The sequence below is a fragment of the Amaranthus tricolor genome, chromosome 17 (genome assembly GCF_026212465.1).
Source record: "Amaranthus tricolor cultivar Red isolate AtriRed21 chromosome 17, ASM2621246v1, whole genome shotgun sequence".
Taxonomy (NCBI): Eukaryota; Viridiplantae; Streptophyta; class Magnoliopsida; order Caryophyllales; family Amaranthaceae; genus Amaranthus; species Amaranthus tricolor.
Genome location: NC_080063.1, coordinates 4,268,844 through 4,279,872, shown reverse-complemented (window position 1 = coordinate 4,279,872; position 11,029 = coordinate 4,268,844). Strand labels below are relative to the sequence as shown.

The window sequence follows — 11,029 nt, the reverse complement described above, 5'->3', positions numbered from 1 at the left end:
TATGAGGATGAGGAATATAATTTATTCCGTGAAAATAAGTGTGGGCGGTTTTATATTCTTTTAATTTTTTATTCGCATGTTAATGTGACGTCAAATAAACCAAAATTGATTAATTATTATGAGGAAAGCTACAATTGCTTGTTTGACTCTTTTTCAGTGGGGAAAAATGTCGTGGAGGATGGCATGTTTGATTTTCAGTTATTCCTTGGTTAATAATAATAAAATAATTGAAGAATCATATATGTTGATTGAGTAGTAGAGTTTTTTTTGACCTATATAAAAAAAATGAATTAGGTTAAATTTAATTTCAGAACCTAAAAAAACATTATAGTTATTTCAACTGAGATAATACCTAATTCTTTTGAATGAAATTTTAAACTATGTAGAATAGTTTTACTTATATAAGTGATTTTCTCTCATTATATTATATGGTACAATAATTGTCTAATTTTGATTTATATGGATTGATAGAATATTTCGACATTAAATGCGTTTAAAAGTACAATATTAATTGATATATAGAAGTATATTTTCTTAAACAATTTTTCTTAAAGACAAAGATCACTCAAAATTCAAATACTCCAACAATCTGTCTCCTAATTAAACTGTAAGTATACTAATACACATGTTTAACAAATTTTATTTTGTCTCTAGAAAATACTAAAATATATATTATATATCCAATACTATAAATAGAGCTTTTAAGATTGTTTTATTACAATTTAATACACATATTAAATTATCAATAACACAATACTTTACAATTTATTATTTAGACATATTGAACATAAAGATTCCAATAATATAGCAAGCAATGTACAAGTTCAAGAAGTAAATCTCATGAATCCATAAAGATAGTTGAATGATAGTTGTTGGCCTTTTCCCCCCCTTTAACACATACTCACATAATTTCACGTACTATCAAATGATGAAGCTAATTAAGCCCACACATCCATAAATTCCCTACTAAAACGCGGGATTAATGTTACCATATTTTTAGGCATGAGCTATTTTATAAGAGACGGTCTCTCTGTTAAACGAACTTTATGTATAAAAAACATCTCACGATAGGATTAAGGCTATCTAGCATCCAGACAACCCAATAACTTGAGTAACCTAAGAAATTGCCGTTCCAATTTATTCATTTTTCGAGCAATCAAAGAAGGAAAGATTGTGATAGGCAAAATCAATTGCTTAGATGGAGAGAGCACGTTTTCATGGACATCTTCACTAATTTGTATATTATCTTCGTTATCATACTTGTTTCCATTCTTTCGAAGATAAAAGCATCTACTTCCGACCTCTCCAATTGTATCTGATCTTTCCAAACCTACATGTATATTCTGTATCATTATTTTTAATTTGATCAAGTCATTTAATAATTACGTACATTCAAATACATAACAATATAGTATCCCAACGTCATTAAGTGATTTAATATATAATAAACTAATGGTTAGACTTCATAATAAACTCCAAATTGTTACTCAAAATTGAATAAACCAGGTGCTAGATAGGGATAGAAGAGATGGTTAATTAATTAATGTTATCCTTCAAGTTTCAACTACTATTAAGCTATTAGAAATATATAAGCCCTAAGTTTTAATATAATTGCGCTATTTCACAAGCACAAGACAAAGTAGTATACCTAATGCTGAAATCTTCAAACACCAAGAAAGATTCAATCACAATTAAGCTATTAGAAATTATATGTAAATTATAATAGTTTTTCTTTTGTTTTGTTTCATGGTTAATGTTAAGAATTAAATAAGGTAAGAGAAAAATAATTTCTCAACTTTAGAGAAAATTTAATTTATTATTTTCACATAAAAAAACGGTTTCTTAATATCTAATCATAAGCTCATAACAAATACATGAAAGATATATATGTGAAATGACTTTTCGATTGACTTTTAGCCGGTTTTTGACTATATATTTATGATTTTTGAGGAATCACCGAAAATTTTCAATAGTGACGTGAGAAGCGATGAGCAATTCTAGGATTTGAAGACTTTCAATGAACTTTTCATAAAATTTGTTGAGAAATGGATAAAAAATTAAAACTTTGCTAATATTTCGTTCATTTGTTAGTGCCCCATAAAACTCTAAACCCTAGATCTATCACTGAGCTTGACATTATGTCAAAATGAGTAATTTTTTTCTCTGAATTTTAGTTTTTTTACCTAAATTTTCTCTAATAAACAGTTAACATTAAAAAAAAAAAATAAAACCAAATTACCAAAAAAACCTTTTAATGAGATGATGGAACAAGAAAAGAAGAGTCTAAGCAAAAAAAGAAGAAAGCATACATTGAAGGCTGAAGTAGGAAAGATGCAAATCAAAAGAAGAAGCAGAGTTTGTATAAAGGTGAGGAGTTCGGCCTTGTTCCTCATATTTTTGAAGTATGAGCTTTATTGTTTCCTCCACACTCATTCCCAATTTAACCATTATCTTTATTGGTCCTGGACTCCCTTCTACTGTTACTGTTATCACCACTTTTGCCTCTTTCTCATACCCCTGTACATAACCATACTTAATCACAACAAAGGATTATATATAATCAATCATCATTTGGAGAGGAATTGAAAACGACAAACGATGTTAAAAGACCAATTTAACCAAACGTATAAATCGATGGTTGAATACAGAATGTTACCTATTCTAACACACCCATTTATATGAAAATTTTTTGGATCAAAAGTGTGGATGCAAAACCTGCGAATCATTCCACTTGAATTTGAAAGAAAAATGTCACTTTTCTGTCACGTTAGCTTTGATACTATGTCAAAAAGGACAAACTTAACCAAAAACTTATATAAGAGACCACCATACATAATCACAAGTTGACAATGATTATCATCAATCTTCATCATCATTATCATACCCACTACATCCCGCTTAATTATGATCGGAATATGGGGAGGCATAGAAAACATCAAAGATTGGGAGGAATAGAAAACGACAGACCATGTCAAAAGACCAATTCAACCAAAAGTATATATGAATTGATGGTTGAAGACATGATATTTACATGTTCTAACACGCCCGTGAAAGCTTTTTCAATTAGAAGCACGGATGGAACACCCACTTTGAATTTAAGGGATAAAATTGCACTTTTATGTCATGTTAGCTCTGATATAAAAAGCCAAAATCAACCAAAAACTAATGTATGAAAAAAAAAAAAGACAAAAGAGTATGCATATAAAAGTTAATAATGAGTATGGATTAAGCTTAAAGTAGAAGTAAACTAATCCAATAGGATTGAAGAAGAGTAAAAGAAATGTCTAAAGAAAACAGAAAAACAGAGGAAATGTAAATACAAAAAATACGTACCATATTAATACGACTAAAGTCAGAAGTGCACGGCAAGACATCATCAAGAGTGTTAAATCTCACGATTGATGCACCTTCCGCGGAGTCAAAACTCCGGCAACCTCCTATAAGATTGTCACCGTCGCCTAGAGGCTGAATAATAAGAGGCTCTGAATAAGATTTGATCATGACTTGAATAGGCTTAGGAGATCGTCTAAGTTGTTTGGGAGGTTTCTTGCCGGATTTCCGACGAGCCGACGGGAGACAATGATGGCGGGAGAATGACGGGGTTCGTTGACGGAGTTCAGCGGTGTTTATGTCGGAGGACATGATGAGAAGGAACAAAGAATGATTTGGGTTTGAATTAAGGAGCGGGAAGGGGATGAAATAAGGAAAGAGGGGAGGAAGTTGACGGTTAGTTGGTTTTATTTATATAGCAAGTCTTGTATGATGGTGTGTCACTATTAAACGGTTTACATAATAAACTTAATTTTTTAATTAATTATTTTGAGACAATGAGTGAATATTGGGTTAGCCAAAAAAATAATTTCGTTTGTCTTATTTGAAAATTTGTGTTATTTATATAATGTGAATTATTAACAGTTTAATCTGTATAATGGATCTCACTTTGAATAGTCTTTAAAAGTAGATTTATTTTACCAAAAGCTTTATTCTTGAGGCCAACTTTCAGAATATAGTATATACTCTAATATGCTCCCTAGACCCTAGCTCACACGAGAGATCTTTCGAGTAGAAGTATAGATGCAATATCACACTTAAATGGAGGATTGAATTTTAAACTCGTGACCTTTTGTCATGTCGACGTCTAATATATTATGAAATTTAACATTGAAATGTAAATTATGAATTGTGAAAGTTGAAAAATGGAAAAGTAAAGGGCAGTATTAGGAATAAGGGATTAGGAATTGATAGCGTGAAAGAGAGGAGATGCTCTTAAAAGGCTTAAAATAAACTCTCTTTTAAGCTTTCTTCCCCTCAACATCCTCCTCTACTTCCGTTAAACACATAAATTTATTCGATAAAATTTAAGTGTTGTTGACTATTAGATAGAATTTGCTATATTAGATAAAAGTTTATTATTTTCAAGTGCTATTCATTATTAGCAGGCATTAATATGGATTTAGAATTTAATTAGATTTTCTCTAAGATTTTATCCTAATAATTTAAAAAGTTTAATTTTTATTTTTTAAACTGAATGAGTATGAGTTCAATATAAATTTAATAGATATAGGTATGAATGCAGTATTTTAGACACAGTTAAGATCAACTTTATCCATTTAAATTTATTATAAAATTAAATTAACTTTAAAATTTAATAACAATGAGGTTAAGAATCATTTAGAACTTAAACTAGTAAGATTTTTTGATCGGTCTAGCCGTCTAGGTTTACGTACAAAACTTTCAAGCTCTAAAGGTATTGTTTTAGGTTTGCTTTTTTAAAAAGGGGATCTTTATAGGCACCATCTCTAATGGTTAGTGGAAGTATATCACAAAAATGAGTGAATAAAATGAAACAAGAGTTGAGTAGATAAAATGAAAATAGAAGCACAAAAATATTTTTAATGTGTTACATATGAAACTAGCATATGTATATGTATTCTGAGAAAGTTTTGAACGGACTTAATTTATGGCTTCATACTATTTTAATGTGCACTAAATTTAAAAGTGTATTAAAATAGTGAATATTTTACATGACAGTGAGAAATACTTGCTATTGCTTTTATTAGGTTGGTTTATATTAAAGTAATATGGATCAAGTTTATACAAGACTTTTACATACATCATGTATTTAAATAAGGGTATTATAGTAAAATAGTAATTAATGACTTTTCAATGAGATTAACATTTTTGAAGGTGCTGATAAATTACCCATTTTGGAATTAAATTGTTCAATTTGTGATACTTTACGGGATAATTTGCTACATTGTAAAATGTTTGGAATCAATTTGCATATCGCCACAAAAAATTCGACTTACTTAACAATTTTAACTTTATATTTAGTGACAAATTTCTAATCCATGTTAATTAATATCATCATTCTTTTTTCTACGGCATCCATTTATATCTTACTTGTTTAAATATGATCATGGTGTATTCGATGAATTTGAAGTTAGATTTTTGTGGTTGCTACTAGCTTTTCTTAACAGTTTAATTTTATAGTATCATTAATTTTACTGAATATAGTTTGACTTTAAGATAAAAAGTATCGACTCAAATATATGAAAATTGATATTAATAATTCAACTTTTTATTCATTCATTGTGAACAATTTTAATTTTGGATTATTTTCATAATAATCCAACCTTTACTATTTACAAAATAGAAGAAAACAAAAAACTAATAATAAAAGAAACGAGAGAAGCAAGATGACAAGAACACTAAAAGGTAATCTAAGAGGACATCAGTAGTCTAAATCATGGATATAGAGTCTTCAACTACCCCTATCCCTGCTCAGGCCCTTAGAAATGTTTAACTCATGTAAGTCAACTTTTATTTGTTCATCCTAAGTTCTCCTGGGTCTTCCTCGACTCCTCTTACCCTCTATTATAATGCTTTCTATCCTCCTCACAGGGGTGGTGAATGTCTTTTTCTGCACATGTCCAAACTACCTCAATCTATTTTCGTGTATTTTTCCAGAAATAGGGGCTACCCCTAGTTTGTCCCAAAACTCTTGGTTCCTAATTCGATCCATCAATGTGTGCCCACACATCCACCTCAGCATACGCATTTCTATTACTTCTATTTTAAGTTCAAAAATCTTTTTTACAGGCTAACATTCGGTCTCATATAGCATAGCATGTCTAATTACCGGCCGATAAAATTTTCCTTTTAACTTACTTGAAAATTTCCTATCACATAAGACCCCGGTGGCCATACAACTTACACACTAACTTTGTGAAACCTAAAAGTAAAAAACCATCTACTTTTATCCCCTCAAGTTTTTGGTTGCCAAACCCAAACATTCTTATCCACAATTTTGGTCACAACCTCCCACTAAAATAATATTCTATACTTCTTCGGACTCCAAAAATTATAATAAGATTTTCTTTGAAAACAAACAATTTATTTCAAATATAAATTTTAATTAAAAAATCATAAATAAAAAATTTAACAATGATAAAGTTTGAGTATTAGTTCTCAATTTCTCAATTAAAACTACATCTGAAATAAGGGTGAAATTGATTCAATTTAAATTTAATTATTTTATCTAATGCTAAATTTAAGCTAGTTTTAAGATTTCAAATAAAATCATAATTTTCAAATATATTATTGCATTTGGTTTAAACGAAATAAATTAAAATGAAAAGTTACAATTTGCGTGTTAAGGGTGAGGGAGTAGTTTATTGACACAATATTGTATTTCTACGCATTTGTTCAACCCCGGAGTCTCCTCTATTCTCCCTAAAAATTGTGTTCCATGATTTCTGCCCAAATTTAGACAATCCCGATATTCTAAGTATGAAAGCATCCATGTCGTTTCACCTCTTATTAGTTCATTTGGATGCCAATATTGATAGTGAATAGTGATGCTTACTATTTTTTCATATGTATGTTTTCAGATTAGGGACTCTGATTCAAGGGCTAAATGATTGTTAATAATTCAGAAAGCAACAATTAGTTGATAATTCAGGGTCAACAAATTGGTGCCTAATTCAGGGAGTAAATGATTATTTAACGGATTGGGAAAAGTAGAGAAACATAAAAGAATGGTGCATTAGGTAGAAGCCATTTATAAATTGGAAATTTATTGTGAATGGGCTATGGCAATGGTGAATAAACAAACACAAAACAAAGTGCAAAGAAAATAAGAAAAATAGAGCACAACAATGGAGAAGCAAAGACACAAGAAACATGAGGTATCTAAGGATATCTCCCCTCAAAACAAGTATCTTATCAGTAATATACTCAATAATACATTAATAACTCACCTTACAAGTTTCAAGAACAACCTCTCAAAGCAAAGATTGAACCTTCGATGTCAATCTCTCTCAAATACCCTAATACAAGTGAAGTGAACTCTTTTGGTTAAAACCCTAGTTAACTCCTAGTATTAGGCTCTCACTTAAACCCTAATGAACATCTAAGACACCTTATATAGTCCCATGACATATTTGGAAGCCTTATTACTAACCCACAAAAGCCCACAAAAAACCATGGTTAAAACAAAAACCTTTTGTTTTCGTGTGCTGAACTTCGCTCGGGCGAGCAGGTATGCTCGAGTAGTCGAGCGCCATGTCTGTGATCACTTAATTGTCTTTGCTTCATGGCTCGACCGAGCCATACATGCTCGACTGGTTGAGCGAGCTTCATTGTCCCCAAATCTTCATGCCTTCTCATTGTTAAGGCACTCTAAACCATCCTCATCAATCACTTCATTGATTGACCCAAAACATATGCTTTCATATTTTCTTACACTCATAATTTCGTTCTCAAACATGCAAACCAACGAGTAAGCAACAAGGTGATCAAACTCACCTCCATCAAGATATAATTTGGAGCTTGACTCAACACAATTATTATTAATTTTTCTTGTTACCCTTAATGAATAAGGGGATTCAAACATAGATAACGACAAACTCAAAAAAATCAAATGGGTTAAAAAGTTTTTAACTATTGAAGTGCATTAACCAATTCTGTTACCAAATTTAAAAAATCTATAATGAACGAACTCTAAGCTTAATCTTTTTTACTCTACACAACTAATCACTACTCTATATACATCTATAACAAATCTAGTTTAATAAAATGTTGACCAAATCCAAATAATACTCTACACAACTATAGTTAGACCATTAACAGCTACTTACACACCTAAAAACTGACATTAATATTACCTGATGTACTCCCTTTATTTCATGAAATTTGCTCTATTTTTCTTTTTATAGTCAATCTTACTAAATATATCTTATTTTTATTTTTGACTATAACTTACATTTTTTATTCTGATTCAAAGATTTAATTTACTTGAAGTATGCAATAGTTTTTTGTTTGGACCGACATTTGAAACATTTTTTATTTCCTGATTAACTAATCAATTTTATATCTACATCAACATTGGACTAACTTAAAGAAGGTTAAAGACATTGGCGATATCATCTCTGGATCTCATGACAAAAAATAAGTCTCTGTCAAAGCTTAAACTCAATCATAAATCAACAACTAATGCTATCTCTTGAAAGTTTTTAGTCACTTACACTATTTTATCAAATTTACCTCATAAATATTTAATAAAAAGACGAAAAGAAAAATAATTACATAATTTACGGAAAAGTATGAGAGAAATATATAAATAATATAAAAAAGTATGTTATGCATAAATGGAAATTAAAAAAAGTTTAAATCATGCCCAGAAATATAAATAGTACAATTTGATGTAACAAACCAACAAATAAAACAAATTTTTTGATAGGAAACTTCAATCTTTGCATTATTTCAACACCTCATAGCACAGATGTTACATAGGCTATTGGTAAAATATAGTATAGATTAGGATGAGTCTGAACATGTATAAGATATGTAATTGGAAATTTTGTACAAGTTCTTGATCTGAATAAAGATCCTTAAATATTAGTTGATATTAATTTAAATTTTTATCTTATTCTAATTACTTGTTTTTGTTTTCAGATTTTGAACTTTTTAAAAAAATATATAAAATAAATAAAGTCTTAAAATTAGTGTGTATTTTTATTCTACACAAGTATATTAACCTATGATACTAACCAAAAGATGTGAACTAAGATGTACTACCACCCACTAATTTGAATGTATTTAAAGTGAATAAGGGAATGAAAACAGCTAAAGCTATTGCCAAGTGTGAACCCAATTTTTTGTTTGTTTTAAGGAGTTGTCGTGCAATTAGGTATGCATCACTATCTTGTGATGAAATTTACCAATGACTCATGCTTCAACACCAACTAAATTGATCAATCAGATTTACCAAATGGGTGCACTGTCATTTGTGCAGTGGAAGATTAGCTTTCTACTATACAACCTTCAAAATACTTTCGCTTTCATAAGAGTATTTTAGCAAATTCAAAGAGAGCAAAGAGTATCTGGAACAATACATAATAATAATTGACATAGATACGCAATTCACTTAACATAACTCGCTATTAGTACGACTCAAATTCAACATTATTCAACTTGAACTTTCTAATTAAGCTTGAGCTCAAAATGACCTAATATTAATTTGTAAGTTAAAATATATATGATTATGATATATACTAGTTGTAGTGAACCCAAAAACCACAATATCTTCAACATCTCCAACAAAATTTGACTCAAGTTACTCTAGATTCAAATTAAGTGCACTTATAATCAACACTAATCGTCATAGGTCTAACATATTGCAACAAAAACTTAGATCACAAATCAAACATAATTAAATTCTAATCAATCAAGAACTTGATATGACTCGTCTTCATATCTAATATTATTTAAATTGATTTAAAATCGAATTTGATATAAATCAACTTACAATTATGTTGAGCCTAAAGTGATCAGAGATAAAATCAACTAAATTAAAAATTTATCGAATATTTAGTAGAGATCAAATTTTAGGTAAAATTCCAAGTTTGGTTTCTTGGATTGAACCTAAAGTTAGTACAGACTAGAGGTGTTCATTCGGTTGATCGGGTCGGTTTCGGACGGGTGTTATTCGGTTCGGTTGCATTTCGGATCGGTTATTTTTCGGCTGTGTGTTACAACGGGTCCCACTCAGGTCGAGTCAGTTAGTCACAGTTCGGTTAGAGATCGGTTATTCAAGCTATCGGGTTAGCATCAGTTCGGTGTCGGTTGAAGTTCGTGTCGAATGTCAATCGGTCTCGGGTTGTCATCGATTACTAATTGGTTCGGTTTTTTCGGGTACAAATCGGGTTCGAGCTTTATTTTTCGAGTAGTTATCGGTTACGGATAACTATTGATCGGGTCAATATCGAAATAAGTTAATAGTCAGGTTTTTAATTGATGTATGCTCATTTACTTACAAAAAATAATTACCGATTGTTTTATCAGATATAGCAGATAGGGGTGTCAAACAGGTCGGGTTGGGTCATTTTCAGTTTCGAATCATATATAAATGGGTCAATAAACCCTTAACCTGAACCTGACCCATTTAATTAATGGGTCAAAAATTAAAACCCCGACCTGATCTGTAGCAGATCGGATCAACCTGCTAATGACCCATTTAACCTACTTTTTTTTTAGGTCATTAAATTCATATATTTCAAGTCATTTGACCCATTTAACCTTAATTAAAGGCTTCCTCCAAAAATAAACGTATGCCACTTAATGCAGCGAGTACACGGTATTCTTTAGTAAAAGGTGAAAGAATAGTTCGCTTTGTGCTCACGGCGTGGCTGCGTAAGTTGGTATGAGATCTGTGGAAGTGATTTAAAGGATTTTTCTTTTATTAGTATCTTTCATAGCCAATGTTGGACAACTTCCTTTGTTATTGAAAGTCATCTTCAGCTGACAAATCCCTTAGCCGATGTGGGACAACTTCCTTTCTTATTAAAAGTCATCTTAAGCTGACAAATCCCTCAATACATGGCAATTGGTATTATCTTAGTTTTACGAAGTATTTGGCAAATGTTGATCCGTCTTAAATTTAATAAATGGGTTAAACAGATTTTTTTCGGGTTTAAATATTCAACCTGAACCTAACCCATTTAATAAACAGATCAGGTCGGGTTGA

At 30.4% G+C, this 11,029-nt stretch overlaps 1 protein-coding gene and 1 non-coding gene across 2 annotated transcripts; both read right to left on the bottom strand.

Moving 5' to 3' along the window:
- Positions 1 to 699: 699 nt before the first annotated feature.
- Positions 700 to 3,719, bottom strand: LOC130804087 (uncharacterized protein At4g22758). Its single transcript, XM_057668415.1, has 3 exons — positions 3,334 to 3,719; positions 2,310 to 2,517; positions 700 to 1,330 (listed from the first exon to the last, which is right to left on the bottom strand). Exons 1-3 carry the CDS (start codon positions 3,640 to 3,642, stop codon positions 1,080 to 1,082), a joined length of 768 nt encoding a protein of 255 aa, XP_057524398.1. The 5' UTR covers positions 3,643 to 3,719; the 3' UTR covers positions 700 to 1,079.
- A 6,858-nt stretch (positions 3,720 to 10,577) lies between these two features.
- On the bottom strand, positions 10,578 to 10,693 carry LOC130804904 (U5 spliceosomal RNA). The gene has a single exon (XR_009040085.1). It is a non-coding gene; the product is annotated as a U5 spliceosomal RNA (small nuclear RNA).
- Positions 10,694 to 11,029: the final 336 nt, after the last annotated feature.